The following is a 19,426-nucleotide window of genomic DNA, read 5'->3' as shown; positions in this document are numbered from 1 at the left end:
AAGACTTTGTCTAAATACATGTTTTCTTCTTTATTTGTGATTGATTGCAAACATTCTTTTGCATAATGTTCATTTGCGTAACAAATGGCCGACCCGTGTTTCGTGCTGGTTGCCCTTTTTCAAGGCCAGCATTGGTTAACTAATGTAGGATATTAAAATCTGTTTTTTTGGATCAGTGTACTTATGCTTATACTTCAAAAAGTGTTTCTCGGTCCACAAAACATTCAGAATCTAAGATTGCGCAGAGGTGGTCCTTCTCATTAAGACCCAGCGTCCTTGACTTTCACAAGTCTTAAACATTACCCCATTAATTACAACTTGTGAAAAACCAGTGCTATTGTCCAGAATCATCTTGTTTTGGCTGCATTTGAATATATTTCCATCTTGCCTTTAAAGAATGGAAATAGCTGGTAGGTGGAGTTGGGTTCCCAGATAACGCCACGTAACCTTACAGAGGCTATACCTATCTCCTCAAATCCACATTGGCATTTCACACAACGATCAATAATAGATGATAATCTCTTGTCTTCAAGGTTGGATATCTGGATTGCAGATTTGGCAAAGTCATTGCTGGGGTTGCATATAGCTTATCCCCAAGCTCTTGAGAAACCTTCTTATGTCCTGAATATGTGACTAGGCACTCTCCAGAGCTGCATAGTGAAAGGGTATGCAAATAGCCTCCCACCAAACTGCAGATGCAAGGACTGGGCGACCGCACACATGATGTTTCCAGGTTGCAGCTGCTGGTTATGAGGTTGAAAACCCAGAACGTGTTGTGGGCTCTTTTGCCCATTATAATGCTCTCAGCAAGCTAGTGCTCGGCCTACTTTTACAAAGTCTTAGATTTTCTAGGAAGCAAGGATTTCACCCCCATCTCCTGTCCTCTGAGTAGCACGAAGACAATCTTATTTTACAGACTTTACTAAGCAAGTGTTGGAGACCCTGATCCAATTATAAGTCACTAATCAGAAGATCCGGAGGGTCCAGCTAACTTGCAGGCTCTATCTGGGCACTATGCAGTCGGTGAAAGTTGTATGTTAGATAAATGTGAGGTTTAATCAGGAATTCATGCTTTGTATGTTCATCCTGTTTTAAGTTAGCAGTTGTTATAGTTATAATGTTACAGTAAAATTAAAACCGTGCAATTTTCAAACACATATCTCATTCAGGTGTAGCGTCTGACTATGATATTGCAGCTTTTCACCAGCAGTGCCCGGCTGCAGTGTACTGCAGTGCCCGGCTGCAGTGTACTGCAATGCCCAGCTGCAGTGTACGGCAATGTCCGGCTGCAGTGTACTGCAATGCCCGGCTGCAGTGTACTACAATGCCCAGCTGCAGTGTCTGGCAATGTCTGTCTGTAGTGTACTGCAGTGTCCCCTGCAGTGTACTGCAGTGTACCGCAATGCCCAGCTGAAGTGTACTGCAATGCCCGGTTTCAGTGTACTGCAGTGCCCAGGTGCAGTGTACTGCAGTGCCGGGCTGCAGTGTACGGCAATGTCCGGCTGCAGTGTACTGCAGTGTCCCCTGCAGTGTACTGCAGTGTACCGCAATGCCCAGCTAAAGTGCACTGCAATGCCCGGTTTCAGTGTACTGCAGTGCGCGGCTTCAGTGTACTGCAATGCAATGCTACTTGTTAGGGTTTCATGAGTAGCAAATAGCAAATACGTCTAAGAGAATCCCTTTTTTGATTCAGCAGTTGTGTCTAGTAATAAAACTGTCTAATGCTAAACAGCCTCGGATGTGCCTAATTTCAGAAAGGAAAAAGCACATAGGCATGTTATTAGCAGACAAAGGGCTTCCAACAAAATGGTTTCATTTATTTGTTAGGGGCTGTTTTTGATAGCTGTAATTTATTTGAGCCAGCACGAGCTCAGTGTTCTTTAGGGTGGGGTGCATGCACTGTATTGCAATTGCTTCACTGATGTTCTCAATACTGGTCTGATGCCTAAGGAAGGGTCACGATTGTTTTATGAAAATTGCAAACAGGTTTCGTTGTTCTTTTCCTTATAGTCTCATACTGTACATTGCCTTTTCCAGGGCGAGCCGGGACAGCCGGGGAATCCTGGACACCCTGGACAGCCGGGCCCGGACGGCAGGCCTGTGAGTATTAACACATATTGGTAAATTGTATTGGTAACGGTGCAGGAAGTAGTCTGTAACACATTTTGAATATTTTCATATTTATTTTCCAAAACGAGAAAGACGTTCTGCCTTCTGTCTCTTTTGCCAGTGTAATTCACCCTCACGGTAAGCAGATCGGATGAGGTTCTAAATGTTTTAAATATATATATTTTTTTTCAGAAGCCAGGATACAAACTAGTGAATGTTCTGTGTGACTGTTTGTTACGATCATCTGGTCTCTAAAAAAGCTTACAATTTGTTAGTGATGGAAATATGTTGTGGAGCAGTGTTGACGTTTATATTTGTGGAGCCTCATGTTACCCAAACTCACTCGCCCTTATTGCAAGTGTGGTGAAAACGGAGCACGAGGCAGCATTTCCGGTCAGACCAGTATGCAGTGTTTACGTCATGTGGTTTACCACATGTGGCAAACAGAGCTAGATTATGCACTTAAATGCTGCGTAAAACACCTATGTTGTTTACCTCAATGCTCCATTTTTACCATCATCTAATACATGGTGGAAACATTATAACTGCTGAACCCATATACAGGCATACTTTTTGCCGACCCCGTACCCTCGACCAGAATAAATTGGGTCACACATTGTTTGTCAAGTGTTGGCAATAAAAGGAAGTAGGTTTTTATTGTACAGATATGGTTATTGAGATAACAATAATAACATATCATGATAGTAACATACTTTTGGGCACTGGGTCTTGTGGTTACCCCCCTCTGGCCCGTGCCCGCCTTCTCATGTCCCATGACTTGTTATGGGCACTGTAAAGTGCCTTGTACTTCTTTTCCTTTGCTCTTCTCCCTTATTTGTAGGATGGGAGCGTTTTGTGGTAAAGAAGCAAAGGTTTGGAAGGCACTAAATATCAGTGCACCTCCTGTGTGTTTGGGTCCCCGTTCAGAGTCCACAAACTGTTTGTGTTTTCTCTGAGCATGCCGCTCTGTATTTATAAGACCCAGGGGAGCCCTGGAACTTTGATATGTATAGTAGTGGGGGCTGTTATGTTCCAGCCCCCGGCCAGATAGCCGACGATCTGGCCCCCTGGGGAGGCAGGTCTTTGAACCTGATCCCTGCCTGCCTGTTGGCTTCCTTAGGTGCTTAGCAACTTGCTGCATGAAGGAAGGGTGAGGTGATTGCTTACACCTCACCCTTCCTCAGTATTGTGTTGTGCAGACTGCGTGTCTCTCCGGCTTGGGGTAAGGAGAGGAGCAGGAAGAGGGGGAGGTTGGGCTGCCCCTCTCCAGGCCTGCTGATGGTAACAGCAGTTACCCTGCCTCGCTTTGGGCGGCCCTGCAGCATTGCCCATAATTGCTGAACCCATATGCATGCATACTTTTTGCCGACCCCGTACCCTCACCCAGAATAAATTGGCTCACACATTGTTTGTCAAGTGTTGGCAATAAAAGGCCGTAGGTTTTTATTGTACAGATATGGTTATGGAGATAACAATAATCACATATCATGATAGTAACATACTTTTGGGCACCGGGTCTTGAGGTTACCCCCCTCTGGCCCGTGCCACCACACGTGGGCAGGTTGGCAGCTGACCACGTTCCCTCGAAAGTATCTCCTATTGGCAACACCTGGAGGCTACAGTTGCTGTAATTTCTCAAAAGAAATGTTCCATGCCCTGGTTTGATAGATGGGTGCCGTCTTTGTGGAAAAGGTCCGGGCCACCCAGTTTAATGGCTGGGTGCTTAATGAAGCCCAGTCCTCTTGATGTACAACATTTTTCTAGCCCCCTGTTGAGTTTTCTTCTATAAATGTCTACAGATTTGTAGCAGTTGGCCCCTTGCCATTTCTTTCTGGGTAGGATGGCCGAGAAGTATATTTCCGTTCCTTTCCAATTGTGTGAAATGCCTGCCAGGGAGGAGCACATGTCCTCAAATACATTTCTCCTTCCAATGGACACCAGGTCATTGCCCCCTAGATGTATGACTAGAAATTCTGGCGGGTCTCTGTATGCGACCAGCTCTGCTAATGTTTCGTGGATTTCTACCCATCGTAGGCCTCTGTATCCCCACCATGAGGAAATGGTGTTTCTGAAAGGTGGGCTTTCTTTGGTCTCCTCTGCCCATCGGCCCGTCCTGAAGATAAAAGAGTGGGCGACTATCCATGCTGATTGGAGAGTGGTCCTCCCTTCGCCTGGTGTTTCTGTATGAAGGGGGGAGAAAGAAAAGTGAGGGTGGCTGGCTATATTAGCTGTAGTCTGATGTATCTTTTGTAACAATCTGACTTCCAACCCCCTTTGTTTTTTATTTGTTGAGGGGCTAAACCTCCTTGCCATGCTGAAGTGGCGGCACCTATTCTGAAAGAGTGGGTGCCAAAACCTTTGTGGTCCCACCCTGCAATGCTGATTGCTTTCATCAGCACCCCTTTGAATTAGTTGCGGCTTAGTGGCAAGGTGTCTTTGTGGATTAAAAACCTCCCCCCAACCTTGAGTCTTTGTGTGTAATAGAGGTTGGTGATACATACCGGGCAGTTTAATGCCTCGTCAATACAACAAATGTTGACAGTTCTTTTGGCCCCAGTTTAGATTGTTGGATTTCTATGCTGACACTCTCCTGTCTGACCCTGACCTCCATGATGCCCAGACCGTTGTTGGCCTTGGTGCTGGAGGCAATGAGCTCTCCCACAAAGAAAGCCCCGAAGTATGCCAGGAAAAAAGCTGTTTTGAACAATAAGATCTCTTATGGATGCCAGCATATGGCTTCCAGCTGGTTTGCGATTTGTACCAGTTTGTTGAAATCCAGGGGGTGGCAGGTGTCCACCTGGGGGCCCTCTGTTCTACCCCAACCTTTCAATGCGTAAGAAATTAGAGCGCTTAGGGTGGGGTCTGAATCACCCCATATTTTTGAGAAATATGAGATTGCAACTAGGTGTCTTTTTGCCCAATCTCTCTTAAAGCCCTGGTCATGCACCCATTTTAGAAATATTTCTATGTCTTTAATCGTTATTAACTCTACATGGTTTACGCCTGTGGCTTTAAATACTGTTTGTTAGCACTTACTGTACTGCGCTGCGGTGGTGTTTGCCAGTGCTTTCCCTGTCATCTCTGTGAGGAAGCCTAGGGAGTTGTTGGCACCCGTCTTTGAGGTGCCTGATTCTTGCTGGACATACCGGCCTTGGCTCTCTGGCACTGGCGTTGATGCCGTTATTTTGTTGGCACTCGTTATTGAGGTGCCTGTCTCTTGTTGGGCATCCCGGCCTGGGCTCTCTGGCGCTGGCGTTGATGCCGTTATTTTTGGTTTCCCATTATTTCCCAGAATTCTGCCGGTATTGGCGTCATCTGTTCCCCGGCGTGCGGCGCTAGCTCCTGGAATCTTGGCCACTGAAAGCGAGATAAAGCATCTGCAATGTTATTATCCGCCCCAGCGATGTGTTTTGCTTTGACCACAATGTTTTCTTGTAGTGTGACTGCTGTGATGGCTCATAGGACTTTTAGCACTAAAGAGCATTTGATAGACCTTCTGTTTATGGAGCCTACTACTGCCATGTTGTCGCACCAGACCAAGAGTTCCGTGTTAGCTAGCTGCCTGCCCCAGATGTGTAATGTTAGCCAGATGGGAAATATTTCAAGGAAGGTGATGTTTTTAGTCCACCCTGCCTGTTGCCATGAGTTGGGCCAGTGTCCTGCCACCCACTCTGTGTCTAGTATGGCTCCAAACCCCTTGCGTACGGCTGCATCGGTGAAAAGGGCTCTTTTTGTCCATGTGTTCAAAGGCGTTCGCCAAAGTGAGGTCCCGTTGAAATCTTTGTGGAAATTCCCCCAAAATTTCAGATCTTGTTTCACCTCTGCGCCTAGTCGGATGTGTAGGTGGGGTTTGGTGTATGATTTGATTTTTAGTTCCAGGCGTCTGGAAAATACCCTCCCTTGAGGGATTATTATAGTAGGGAAGTTGAGTCTGCCTGCTAATGATTGAATTTCTTTAACTGTGCCCTTGTCTTTTGTAGTCAGGACTTGTATTTTCTTCAATAGTTCTGCAATTTTTGTTTTCGGGATCTTGCATAGTCCCTGTACAGAGAAAATTTCAATGCCCAGGAAAATTATGTTGGTGGCTGGTTTGGTTGTTTATTCCCTTGCTAGAGGTATGCCCCACTGTACGGCCATTCCTTCTAATTTCTCCAAGGCCCTGTTGCATTCCACAGAATTTTCTGGGCCCCTTACCATGAAATCACAGAGGTAGTGTACTACTTTGGTCCCTGGTCTCTGTATTTGGAAAGCCCATTGAAAAAAGGAGCTGAATTGTTCGAATAGGGCGCAGGATACTGCGCACCCCATGGGGAGGCATCTGTCTACATAGAATTTGTTGTTAAAAGTAAAACCTAACAATTGCTGGGAATCTGGATGGACTGACAATATTCTGAAAGAGGATTCGATGTCTAGTTTGGCCATCAGGGCGTTCCTGCCACATTCCTGTATGGGTCTTACTGCCTCCTGAAAGTGTGTGTAGGATACTGCGGAGACTGTGTGTGGAATGCCGTCGTTCAGTGATTGACCTTTGGGATAGGATAAGTGGTGAATTAGCCTCATTTTTCCAGGTTCTTTTTTGGGGACCAATCCTAGTGGTGATATTAAGTAATCTTTGAGGGGCATGTGGTCCCAGGGTCCTGCAATCCTGCCTAAAAGCAGTTCCTTCTTGATTTTGCTCTCCACTATTTGGGGGTTGTCCCTGGCTGACTTTAGGTTCAATGGGATGTTCTGTGACCCTGTGCCCTTAAATGGGATGATAAAGCCCTTGGAAAAACCCTGCCAGATTGCCTCGCTGGTTCCCCTGTCTGGGTAATTCAAGAGTGCTTCTCTAAAATTGGTTGGGTTGATGGGAGTTTTTCCTGGTGCCAGGCCTGGGGTTGAAAAGGCGTGGTTGGTGCTAATCCTTTGAATTTTTGGCTGGCAGTCTGGTGCAGTTGCTTGCTGCTTGATCACCATTGCAGTTTGTGCAGGTGTGTTTGTACCAGCATTCCTTGCCCCAGGTGCACTGGTTTTTCCCAAAATTCCTGCATGGAGTGTTGGCTTTCGTAGAGTGGTTCTTGTTTTGCATGTGGGTATTAGTCTTAGCCGCCCATGGCTGGTTCTTCCAAAAGGGCTGTTCCCCCTTTTTATGTTTCTCATTATCGTTATTTCTGGGACCTTGTGTATTTTTGTTATTTTTGGAGGAGTTCTGTGAGGCCTCTTCCTCCGCTGGGGGTTCAGCATTTAACATGTACAAGTCATTTTGGACCTCGTTCCATTCTATGGCTGGCCTCTCTGACATTCTTCTTCTAAATCTGATGTCGTATGCTAGCCAGGTTTCCCTTTCTGAGCGATTTTCACTTCTCTTATTTTATCCATGTAAGCCCATATTTTTCTGCCATCATGGGGAAATTTCTCCTCGAATATTGTTGTCAAGATGGCGAAAGCCTGAAGCCAGTTGTCCCAATTCTGTTCTACCTGGGCGTTTCTGGCTATGTCTTTCTCTTATGTCTTTTTGGGATCCCTAAAAGCATCTTTTCCTTTGTGTTGGGCTTCTATTAATGAAAAGATTTCTATGAACTCTTTGGCCCATATGGCTTCTTTGATTGTGTTGTCAATATTCCATGCTAGGCATCTTTTATATCAATTCAGTATTTCAATCTGAAAGGATTTCATTTTTAAATCTAATTGGGCATTGCAGATCATTGCTATGTCTGTTGGTTTGCTGTTGCTTTGCCCAGTTTGCCCCACTGGGTCTGTACTGGGGGTTGCCCATGCTTTCAAAGCACCTGTTGAGTCTGCCGAGGTTGCCACTGGTGCAACTGTGCTGGCAGCTGTTGGTGTTGCTGGCCCATGTGGCAGTGATGTGGCTGGGGTTGAAAAGGCGTGGTTGGTGCTAATCTTTTGAATTTTTGACTGGCAGTCTGGTGCAGTTGCTTGCTGCTTGATCACCATTGCAGTTTGTGCAGGCGTGTTTGTACCAGCATTCCTTACCCCAGGTGCACTGGTTTTTCCCAAAATTCCTGCATGGAGTGTTGGCTTTCGTAGAGTGGTTCTTGTTTTGCATGTGGGTATTAGTCTTAGCCGCCCCCATGGCTGGTTCTTCCAAAAGGGCTGTTCCCCCTTTTTATGTTTCTCATTATCGTTATTTCTGGGACCTTGTGTATTTTTGTTATTTTTGGAGGAGTTCTGTGAGGCCTCTTCCTCCGCTGGGGGCTCAGCATTTAACATGTACAAGTCATTTTGGACCTCGTCCCATTCTATGGCTGGCCTCTCTGACATTCTTCTTCTAAATCTGATGTTGTATGCTAGCCAGGTTTCCCTTTCTGAGCGATTTTCACTTCTCTTATTTTATCCATGTAAGCCCATATTTTTCTGCCATCATGGGGAAATTTCTCCTCGAATATTGTTGTCAAGATGGCGAAAGCCTGAAGCCAGTTGTCCCAATTCTGTTCTACCTGGGCGTTTCTGGCTATGTCTTTCTCTTATGTCTTTTTGGGATCCCTAAAAGCATCTTTTCCTTTGTGTTGGGCTTCTATTAATGAAAAGATTTCTATGAACTCTTTGGCCCATATGGCTTCTTTGATTGTGTTGTCAATATTCCATGCTAGGCATCTTTTATATCAATTCAGTATTTCAATCTGAAAGGATTTCATTTTTAAATCTAATTGGGCATTGCAGATCATTGCTATGTCTGTTGGTTTGCTGTTGCTTTGCCCAGTTTGTCCCACTGGGTCTGTACTGGGGGTTGCCCATGCTTTCAAAGCACCTGTTGAGTCTGCCGAGGTTGCCGCTGGTGCAACTGTGCTGGCAGCTGTTGGCGTTGCTGGCCCATGTGGCAGTGATGTGGCTGGTGCTGCTATTGTTTGGATTGTTGCTTGTGCGGGGGGTCACCAATATGGTAGGTTTTAGGGGTATGTTGTGGTTTGTGGACCCTTGCTCCCCTGTTTGGGATAATTGTTTCCCCCTCATTTCCCGCAATAATTGTTGCATTTATGACATGTTCTCGCACAATTTCACTAGTTTTTAGTTACCTTTTCTAGGGCCATCTGTCACTTTCTGTCTCTTTAACGGTGTTGTGACGTCATCTTGAATGGGTGGCATATATATTCTCCCTGACCCAAGCCCAACCATAGTGTTCCGCTGCCTCGATGGCTGCCAGCAGGTGGGGTGATTTGGGTTTCTGTGCTGGTGTGGTGGGTGCCGGTGATTTCTGTTTGGGACCCATGTTTCCTTTCAGCCTGTTTTGATTAAAAGAAAGACATTTTTGAAAAGGCTGTGTTTTGGCCCTGTAGAGGTTTGAACCCGTGTCAGCAGTCTCTGCACAGATGTCAAAATGAGCTCCCTGTTCACTCTGCAATTGCACCAGCTATCCTGCACATTTATAATGTTTGTTATATTAGTTGTGGATTCGTTGTGGGCTTAGAAATGCTGTTTCCCATGCTGGGTAACTGTCTAATGTTGTCCCAAAATATTTTGACTTAGCTCAGAAAAACTGCCATGTAGTGGACTTTGGCAGCAGATTTATTTCTTGTGTCCGGTTCGCTTTCTGCGTAGTATGTTATGCCTTTGTTAGCTGTGACTTAATTGCGTATGCCCGTTGTTAGCCTGTACCTTAAAAATTCCCCAGTTGTTGTATGAGGGATAAAATATATGCATTCTGTAAAAAGGACCTGTTTACAAAGTTCATTGTGCCTTAAAATAATGTTTCCCAGAATGAGGTTTCCCCGCGGTCTCTGTGCTTTGAATTTTGCAAAGCTTCTATGGAAATAGACGCACATCGCGCTTTCCAAGTCGGCTGGGGGAGCGGCCGCCTGCGGATGTTTACTTTTGTTTACTCGCGTAGGAAAACAGTGTTTCTATTACGTGCTCGGAGCCCGGTGTGGTGGCTTACCTTGAAATTGACCGTTCTCCTGAAGACACTGCCTACACCGGGCTGCACTGCAGGGTCTTCCTTCGTTTGCGTTGGTAAGTGGATTCCTGCTTCCCTTCGATACATCCCGGGAAACTTTCTTTGTTTGTTCAATGTTCGCCACTCGCTGGCGTGCCGAGGTTCATGGACAGTGCAATGTTCAAAGGGAAATAAAGACGCTGCGAATGCAACAAACTTCAGAGTTTGCAAAAGAAGCAAAGGTTTGGAAGGCACTGAGTAAACAGTGCACCTCCTGCGTGTTTGGGTCCCCGTTCAGGGTCCACAAACTGTTTGTGTTTTCTCTGAGCATGCCGCTCTGTATTTATACGACCCAGGGAAGCCCCGGGTCTTTGATATGTATAGTAGTGGGGGCTTTTATGTTCCAGCCCCCGGCCGGATAGCTGACTATCTGGCCCCCTGGGGGGGGCAGGTCTTTGAACCTGATCCCTGCCTGCCTGTTGGTTTCCTTAGGTGCTTAGCACCTTGCTGCATTAAGGAAGGGTGAGGTGATTGCTCACACCTCACCCCTCCTCAGTATTGTGTTGTGCAGACTGTGTGTCTCTCCGGCTTGGGGGAAGGAGAGGAGCAGGAAGCGGGGGAGGTTGGGCTGCCCCTCTCCAGGCCTGCTGATGGTAACAGTATTTACCCTGCCTCGCTTTGGGCGGCCCTGCAGCATTGCCCATAACATCTCCCCAGAAGACATGTTTTTGCCCACAGTGAAAGGAAGCTCAGACCATTTCTTTTACTGCAGTAAAAATGTCCAGCATGTAGATATCCAAGGGGGGGTGAGAAAGTGGGCCTCTTGGAGGCCGCGGTTTCTACAAATTTAAAATGCAATGTACAAAGCCTCAGGATTGCCCTGCTTGGCATTTATATGATTTTCTGCAGTAGAAGTATGGACCGATGCACGCCACAATCCAGTTCCACCTTCAAAATGAAGAGGAAACGGATTTTAAAAAAAAGCTCCCATTAAACATCATGCCCTCTCTAAAGGCTAGCAGCACGGTGCACTCTGTAGTAAACGGTGCAAGAGTAAAACATCTATCAAGTTTGTAACGCACAGACAGTAGAACAAAACAAATGCCTGTCCTCGGGGGGCTCTTTCTATAAAGTTTATAGCAGTGTCAACCAATTCATGGTAGTATGCCATAGAAAATAAACATGATCCCTGGTCATCCTCAACCAACAACACCCAAGGCCACTGGCCCTGGTTTCATGCTGCAGTTACTCATACATGCTTGTTGTTCTTAATACTTGAATTTATCAATGTGAAGTTATGGCAAAATTTTTCTTATGCTGCACATAATCTAATGTAGCGTTGCTACACTGGAAACATCCAGATAGTGTTGAAATACAATCCAGGTTTGTGTAGGACAGTTTTGCAGCATGGGAACGCCACGTCATCAGCAAGATCCATCAGCATGGCACATATGTGATCCCATTCACCCCAGATCACAACAGTTCAAATATCTAGAATAAGCCAAACATGTCTCAGCATGAATGGTTTGAACGCAAGGTGCAGTTTATTTTGATTGCATTAAAAAAGAGGCACCATCCCACCAAATAATTTGACAACCCGTCATTATGAGGGCAGTATTTTTTTCAGCCACCAATACCTCCACAATTTCCCCCACTGCATGTACAGGATAGGCCCTTGAGCATTTATCCAGCAACGCATAATTGCCATGTTGGCTGATGTGAGAAGTGCCTAATAATTTCATTGTGTATTTATAACGCGCTTAATACCAACAAGTGGTTTCTAAATGCGGGATCGGGATTCAACCCTGTGTTGCGCTGCGTTGTCTTGCTTCCAAGACAAACACGTTGCCCTTGAGCTATTCTTCTTCCCGTTGCAAACAAGTGTTGTCCCGTTATCGGAGGCAGGCTGTGTCTCTCCTTTTGTGTCTCCGAGAAGCATAAGTAGAGTATCAATGTGAAGCTGAAAACGGCAAATTTTATCTATTTTAGCTAGTATCTCTTTCCAAGAAATAGGCGCCTTAGGGCATGTCCACCACATGTGTATAATAATCCCGGTCTCTCTCCAATCCCTCCAGGAAGGGTGGAGTGTGCTGAATTCATTGTATTGACTCTTACATGAGACATGAACAACATTTAGCAAAGTTGGGTGCTATAGTCTCTATTTGTGGTACCTCTTGAAGAGGCATAGCTTCAAGGGATCTATGTCTATTTTTCTTTTTTTTGCTTGAACAATTTTAGTTCAAAGATTTTTGCTCAAGTTATTTTTGATCGAAGTAGGAGACCACCCTCTGCACTCCTCCACTGCCCTTACAAGCCCATGTATTGCCTAACCCTGACTCATCCTCTAATTTTTTGAGGAAAATGCGAGCAAACAAATTTGAACTAAAATGATTGCAGCAAAATGGTACAATAAATTGACCTACTTCGTTTCAAGCCGGGATACGATTTCAAGCCTTCTTGTCAATGGCCGCCCCAGTTACTGTTACCACTTGCTCAAATATGGCAATTTTCCCATAGCATCATATCTATCCAACAATGTATAAATCAACTCTGTCTTCAGCTGGGGCCTCCCTTTGGAACAGCCTCCCTGCCACCCTGAAACTTGAGGAGAACCATCCCGAAGCACCTCAAGACCTTCCTCTTCACTTCTGCCTTTGCCCCTTTTCTCCCCTGCTGATCTGTTTTCTCTCTCGGCACCGTGCACCTGGCCCCACTCTATCCTTCAGGCACAGGTACCTGCTCACCCTGACACCCTCCTGCACTGCCTCCGGGCCATCCCTTGCACTGGGGTCTGTATCTTTACCCATACAGTCCCCCACCCACTTCTCTTCTGCACTTATTAGATATACCCTATCTGACTAACCTAGCACTTGCCACTTGCTGGCTGCACTGCCACTGTTTATTTGCATTTTATTTATTTATTTATTTATTTATTTATTTATTTATTTATTTATTTATCTATTTATTTATTTATTTATTTTACTTATTATTATTATTAATTCTGTTCTCTCCTCTGTTTCACACTTTCCACTTCTTCCCCCTTCCATGCATTTCCCACCCTTTTCCCTTTACCATGTACTTGCGCATTTTCAATGTCACTGGGCCTAGTAAAACGGTTGTTTTTGTTCTCCCTTGTTCCCCTCCCTTTGCTTGGTCATGCTCTGAAACACTTGTTTATGAGCGGGATATTAATAAAATATCATTTAATTTCAAAGACACACAAGCTTTGGGGATACTTTATATACATGGTCTAATGCTGATAACTGCCCACTGCCCACTTTGTTCACTGGGGATTTGAGGCCAAAAGCCTCATCTGAACATATTGTAATCTATCAATCTTCCTAATCTCGATTTGACTTTACGTTCCTAAAAGGACAGCAGCAAATCCCTATTATGGAGTTGTAACATATTTTTGACCCCCCATCTAATTTTCAGAAACCCCCCTTTCGTTAAACCTGGAGTAAATTCCAGATTACCCAGTTCCGTGACATGGGACCAAGACCTGAACAAATACCCATATGCGTATAGCTCTATTCCAATAATGGATGGAGGTATGTATTGATACCAGTGGGCTTTGTCTACCTGCAATGTTTAAAGTTACAAAAGGCAGTGCTTCTGAGGGAATTGTGGTCACTCCTTGCATATCTAGCACTTTGTGCCTCATTACAAGTTTGGTGGTATTTTGGCTGTAAATCTGCCGAAATACTACCAAACAGAATTACTGTTACTGCCACGTAGTGTGGTGGATTTACCACCAGATTACAAGTGGTCACCATGAGGATTTCGACAGAATAATCATTGGCGATAATTCCGCTGGCGGTAAGTCTGACAATTTTGCCAATTTTCAGAAGTAAAGCAGCTTTTTGCTGGAGGGAATTACTTTACTTTACCACCGATATTGTACTACGGTGGAGCATTAATGCAGCAGTAACGGAATTAACGCTCTATTACTGCTGTTTATACCACACCACCGTAGTTGAGGTGATTGCCTTTGTCTTTCTGATGTCCAGCTAAACATATAGGAAATCTGAGCTGCCATAATCTACTCCTGCATTTCAGAGGTCCACTAGACACCCCCACCCCTTACATTTATCATCCAGACCCTCATAGGTATTCTCACTTTCAGGGCCCAAATGAAAGCAAACAGGTTTTACTGTAGGACAATTATGGATACTTCCACAGTCCTGACATGTAGGACTAGACATCTGTACAGGCATTTAGCGACTAGATTAATTTAAATGGCCACAATGCAAGGAATGATATTGCCTGCCTTCTCTGTCTATTCGAATCCTCATCAAAGACACTAAATCATTTTGGAACGTTAATCTGATACATATTCAAAGGGGATGAAGGTACTATAATTCCTAAATATTTCTTTTTAATTTGTTTCTAATTAATTGTGTACTGGTTGAAGTATACAAACTTACAATCATCTTACAAACTACATTAATAACAAATTCCTCAAAACCTTAGTCATTTAGAGAAGTAGAAAATTGATTCTCTTTAATATCTGTGTTTCCCTAGAAGCCTGACCACAAGATAAAAAGCTTTGCATACTTTAAGATCACTTATTTAAATAAAATATAAATCTCAAGTAAAAATCTAATGGCATCTAAAATTAGAGTAAGCTGTGGATCGCTAAAGCTAACCTCCCACACTGTCTCCAGTTTGGTCAAATATGTATACCTTTTCCCGGCCAATGCAACACACAACACCAAAATGTTTCTCAAAGTTTTGATCTCGCGCAGGCTGTTACAAAATAGACAATTCCTCAAAGAAAGCAGCCAATTATCTCTGCAACCCAACAACTCTCATGTCGGCCACAAGTTAAAACGGAGTCTCAGAAATCAGTTCTGATATCAATTACTACGGAATTTCATTGGGCATTGAGTTAAGTGCCTTCTTCTCCCACTGAAATATTTTACAAATATCATAATCCTTACACTCAGTCTGAATCCAGCCATATTGCTCTAATTTACATGTTGCTCTATCCGGTGTTAGCATAAGAGTATCCATTGAAATGCCCATCACCATGTGACAGTCATCCTTCCATTTGTACACCAGCCGGTCTGAATACGCCCTTAAAAGGACCCCCAAAGGTGATAAAATAGCTTTTGAATGGCCTAGAAGGTATTTCCTCAAAAGAGGCAGGGCATGTGCAGGGATGACTTATTTCAATGCCAAGTCAATGGAAATCTTTTCCTAACCTTCTTTCTAGATACAATCATAATATTTGATATTTTACCGTTCACAGTAAGGGCATTTCAACTGTATACAGTTCTAGCCTTGTATGTTGACGCTGTAAACCCACTGGGGCCTGATCCAATAATATTAAATCATTGGCATATAAAAGCCATCCCAACGGAAGGACCCCAAACCTAGGAGGGAAAGATCAGCAATGAAGAGGTTGAACGGAGCAGTGGCCAAAATGCACCCCTGCTTTAGTCCTCTTTAGGTATAGGCCTCGATAAAAGACCTTGCTGGCCCAGCCTATTCTATTCTATTCTATTCTATTCTATTCTATTCTATTCTATAGAGTTTTTATATTGCGCTTACATACAACACAGAACAATTAAGGAGGAGTATTCCGAGTAATCTCGAGGTTTTAATCAACTCCGTTTTCAAAAAGAAAGGTTTTTAAACTGTTTTTGAATCGTGCCATAGACGGGACAAGCCTAAGTGAACTCAGCAAGGCATTCCATGTTTTAGGTGCCCATGATTTGAAGCTGGATCTCCAATCTTTTTCAATGTGCAACACGTTTGCACCAGTAGATCTTCCTTGTTTGAACTCTGGGTGCGCCTAATAGGCATTCTCTTGATATTTGAAGATAAGTAAGCCAGGGCTTCACCAGCCAATCATTTATACACCAGGCTAGATGCCTTAAAGTGTATTCTCTGTTTTACCGAAAGCCAATGCAGTTTTCTACGGGCCTGAGAAATGTCAGCCCCATGGTCTAGTGAGCCCCATGTGAGCCCCATGTGAGCAGTCCGTGCCATCTGTGGCGTACCACAGATGGCACGGACTGCTCCATTCTGAATCACTTGGAGCATTCAAATGTTGCTCTGAGTAGCCTCCACCAACAGGCTGTTATAGTAGTCAAACATTGTGTTTATCGTTGCTGCTGCAATCAAAGCTCTGTTTCTTTCTGAAAGGTAGTGGCAAATCTGCCAAAGTAAGTATGTCTTGTACGCACAAGAAGAATTTAAATAGGAGACATGCGTCTTAAAAGTCAATTGGGGATAATCTGAAACCAAGATCATATTTCCTTCAATCAGGAAGTCACTATATTGGGGGTCCAATGTTATCATTTAAGGCAAATGAGATACTGGCCATCCATATCTTTATGGCGCAAAAAACTTCATTTACCTTATATATCCTTTACGCATGACCCTGACAAATCCAGGATGATCTGTGTGTCGTCCGCATAATTAGGAAACTGCACACCCAGACCATTCAGAAGATCACATAATGGTCTTGAATAGATATTAAAAAGCAAGGGTGATAAGCACGAGCCTGCAGGACAGCAGAGTCAAGGGGAGCCTCCTGTGACAGGTAGTCCTCCTTAGCCACTTGTGCCATTCTTAGCCCAAGGAAGGATTTAAACCATTTGGCTGATACCTCCGAACATTTTCCAATACCAAGCAATCTGTCCGCCACCATCTCATGATTCTGTCTCACCTGAATTGAAGTTTCCATGTACAACGCTTGCATTATCTCTGAAAGGCCTGGAGGGCAGCCCCAATTATAAAGCTTTATAAACAACAATGCTCGATCTACTGAGTCAAAGGCCAGTTTGAAGTCTATGAATGCTAGGTAAACAGGTTGGGCTGAAAGCAAAACACTTTTTTATCCACGAGAGGGCGATCAGATTAAAATAAGTCTCTAAACCAGCAATGAAACCCGATTGATGAGAATCAAAGCATTTAGCTTCCTTGGCCCACCTCAGCAGATATCTCAACACTAATCTAGCAAAGATCTTACCCAGGGCATCACGGAGAGCTATCGGTCGGTAAATATCCTCCCCTTTTTAAAAATTGGGATAATTAGCAACTTTTTCCAGGAAAGAGGCATTGTACTTGTTACAAGTATCCTGGAAAATACAATAGCCAAGATGTCCGCCTAAGCCTCCGGGTGGGCCTTAAACATTATGTTTGATAGCCCGTCGGGGCCTGGGGCTCTCGAATTGCTGGGATTCCTAATTAAAATCATCAAATCATGTCTATCAAAGATTAAATCCCAACCGGCCAGAACCAACCCCAGCGTCACTTCCTTGACAGATGTCCCAATACCAAATATTTTAGTAAAATGAGAGACCCAAACTTCTTCATAAATTGGGTTTGTTTGTAAGGGCAGTTGTTGGCCAACCTTGCTTGCATTCAATATGGCAACATTTCCACACTCTTCTGAGATGTTATGGCCTGCATCATTTGCTGTGCATCCTTCATTGGCAAGGTGTCATGATGTGCTCTACACCAGTTCTTATACCTCAACTTCAGTGCTCTAAGTTTGATTGAGATCGAGTCTCTATTTCCCATGAAAAATCCCCTAATATCCAATATCAGCTTGCTTTTCTTGTGTTGCACTTCCACATCGAAAGCGTTTTTATTAAAGTATTGCTTTTGCGAAATGGGAACCTTCTTAACTGGGAAGAGATTAAGACAAGAAATATAATCTATTTCAATCTTCCCCCATCGCACCCTTCCAAACCTATGCATCATCAACAAATACAAGGCTGACAAGGAGTCCACTTAAGACAATTTCTCCCCAAAGTGACTTGCAAGGTCTGCCGATAGTGATTCCTTGTTTGAAAAGGGGCCAAATCGACCAAGTTAAGCCCAAAAGATTATGGACATTTTTTGTCTGGGGTGTTATACCAAATTACTCAACCCTAGGCAAAAGCCCCCTTGAAACAAAGAAGTAACCAATGATTGAATAACCAGCTGCTGCTTGCCAAGTGGGGTGCGCTGGGATGTCTTCCTTAATATTTCCATTCAGCCTACAAAGGACCTGGTCCTCCGTTAGAGCCAATCACTTCACTGCTCTTGGATGTAACTTAGAAGGATCATCCGGGAGGCAACGTACATTTGGGTCCCCAGCTATAATCACGCCAACACTTCACTATCAGTCATACATACATTCAAGGTTTTTGTTACTGCCTCAAAAAACCATCTTCCTTAATGCCCAAAGGGTTCCAATAACTATTTGAGAAGGCATAGGACTCCACTGACTTTCCATAACTATTCAAACAAGATCTTTTTGACAGTTGAAGGAATGTATCCAGAGCTGGCCAGGCGCTAAAGGAAAACCCTCTACCAATCCTGCATGCTGTCAAAAGACCTGAGTTTGCCCAACCTGACACCCCCTTTCGAGCAGGATTAAGTATTAACGAGTCCCAGCATGGAATTTTCCTCAGCCAAGTCTCCTGGAAAAGTATTATATCAAAATTAATCAAAGAGCTGTTATTCTTATCCAGAAGATATTTAAATACCAGTGTATTGCAGGAACCTAATGTGCGATAAGTAGGTGGGAGAATGGTCAGTGCCTATTGATACACAGACCTCAACATTAACACCCCTGGCAACCAGGACCAATTGCCCATTACATCCAAACGGGATGTTGCAGGCGTAACCGTCATATCATACGATTTTGTATCTGCGATCTGTGAACAAGTCACTCTAAGGGGCCGGAAAGAGGTCCATCTCTCCTTTTTCGGAGCCCATGGTTCTAAGAATCTACGCTGAAAGAGCCTATGAGTTTTCAGAGCATCTCTCAGAGTGTACCCCCGAGATTCAAATTGGTCCCTTGCTGCTAACAAAGCTTCAGTAACTATATTAGAAGGGATATAAAGTATCACTCGATCCAATTCAGATAACAAAGGGAACTAGACTTGTGCAATATCCCTTGACTGTATGGCCTTAAAGATCTTCAGTACATTTGTTGTATTCAACTCAAATTAATCATAACAGTCCCTCACCCTTTCGAGCATAAGAATATGATCAGCTCTCAAATTAATGTTATTAGGCCCCCCCAAGCACATCCAACAATTTAGATGTGAAGTTGACTCACCCTCTGTTACCTGGAAGGCCCTGGGGTACCATCGGGGTGCATTTTCTACCACCCTTTACAACATGATCCCGCCCACTGGGAAACAATTCTTGTCCACAGCCATACATTGTAAAGGCTGGGCATCTGGCAAATGAGTGTTCCCTGCAGCACATTATTTATTGCACAGCAATCTCCTCTGTTCAAGAGTCTTAAACCTGGAGACCTGCTGAATATTCAGATTGCCCATTGTGATTGTTCTCCTTAATCTGCGGTCCCGAGGGACTAATGTACTGACTTAGAATGACCCCCTTCAATGGGGGAGGTCAGATCCTATGACATCCCTCCCATTTCCACCAAGCGGTCACCCTCGTAACCCACTGAATATGTAGAGGCATTCAACA

General features: G+C 44.2%; 1 protein-coding gene across 1 annotated transcript in view; it reads left to right on the top strand.

The window, feature by feature from the left end:
* Window positions 1-19,426, top strand: part of COL21A1 (collagen type XXI alpha 1 chain) — a 1,372,657-nt gene that overhangs the window by 550,104 nt on the left and 803,127 nt on the right. Inside the window, exon 10 of the mRNA XM_069606149.1 lies at window positions 2,038-2,100. Coding sequence (XP_069462250.1) covers window positions 2,038-2,100 — 63 coding nt within the window. The remainder of the gene's footprint in view (window positions 1-2,037; window positions 2,101-19,426) is intronic.

This window comes from Ambystoma mexicanum, chromosome 4p (genome assembly GCF_040938575.1).
Source record: "Ambystoma mexicanum isolate Mex_15411 chromosome 4p, UKY_AmexF1_1, whole genome shotgun sequence".
NCBI classification, from domain to species: Eukaryota; Metazoa; Chordata; class Amphibia; order Caudata; family Ambystomatidae; genus Ambystoma; species Ambystoma mexicanum.
Note: the sequence above shows the minus strand (reverse complement) of the source record. Positions and strands in the feature narration are given on the sequence as shown.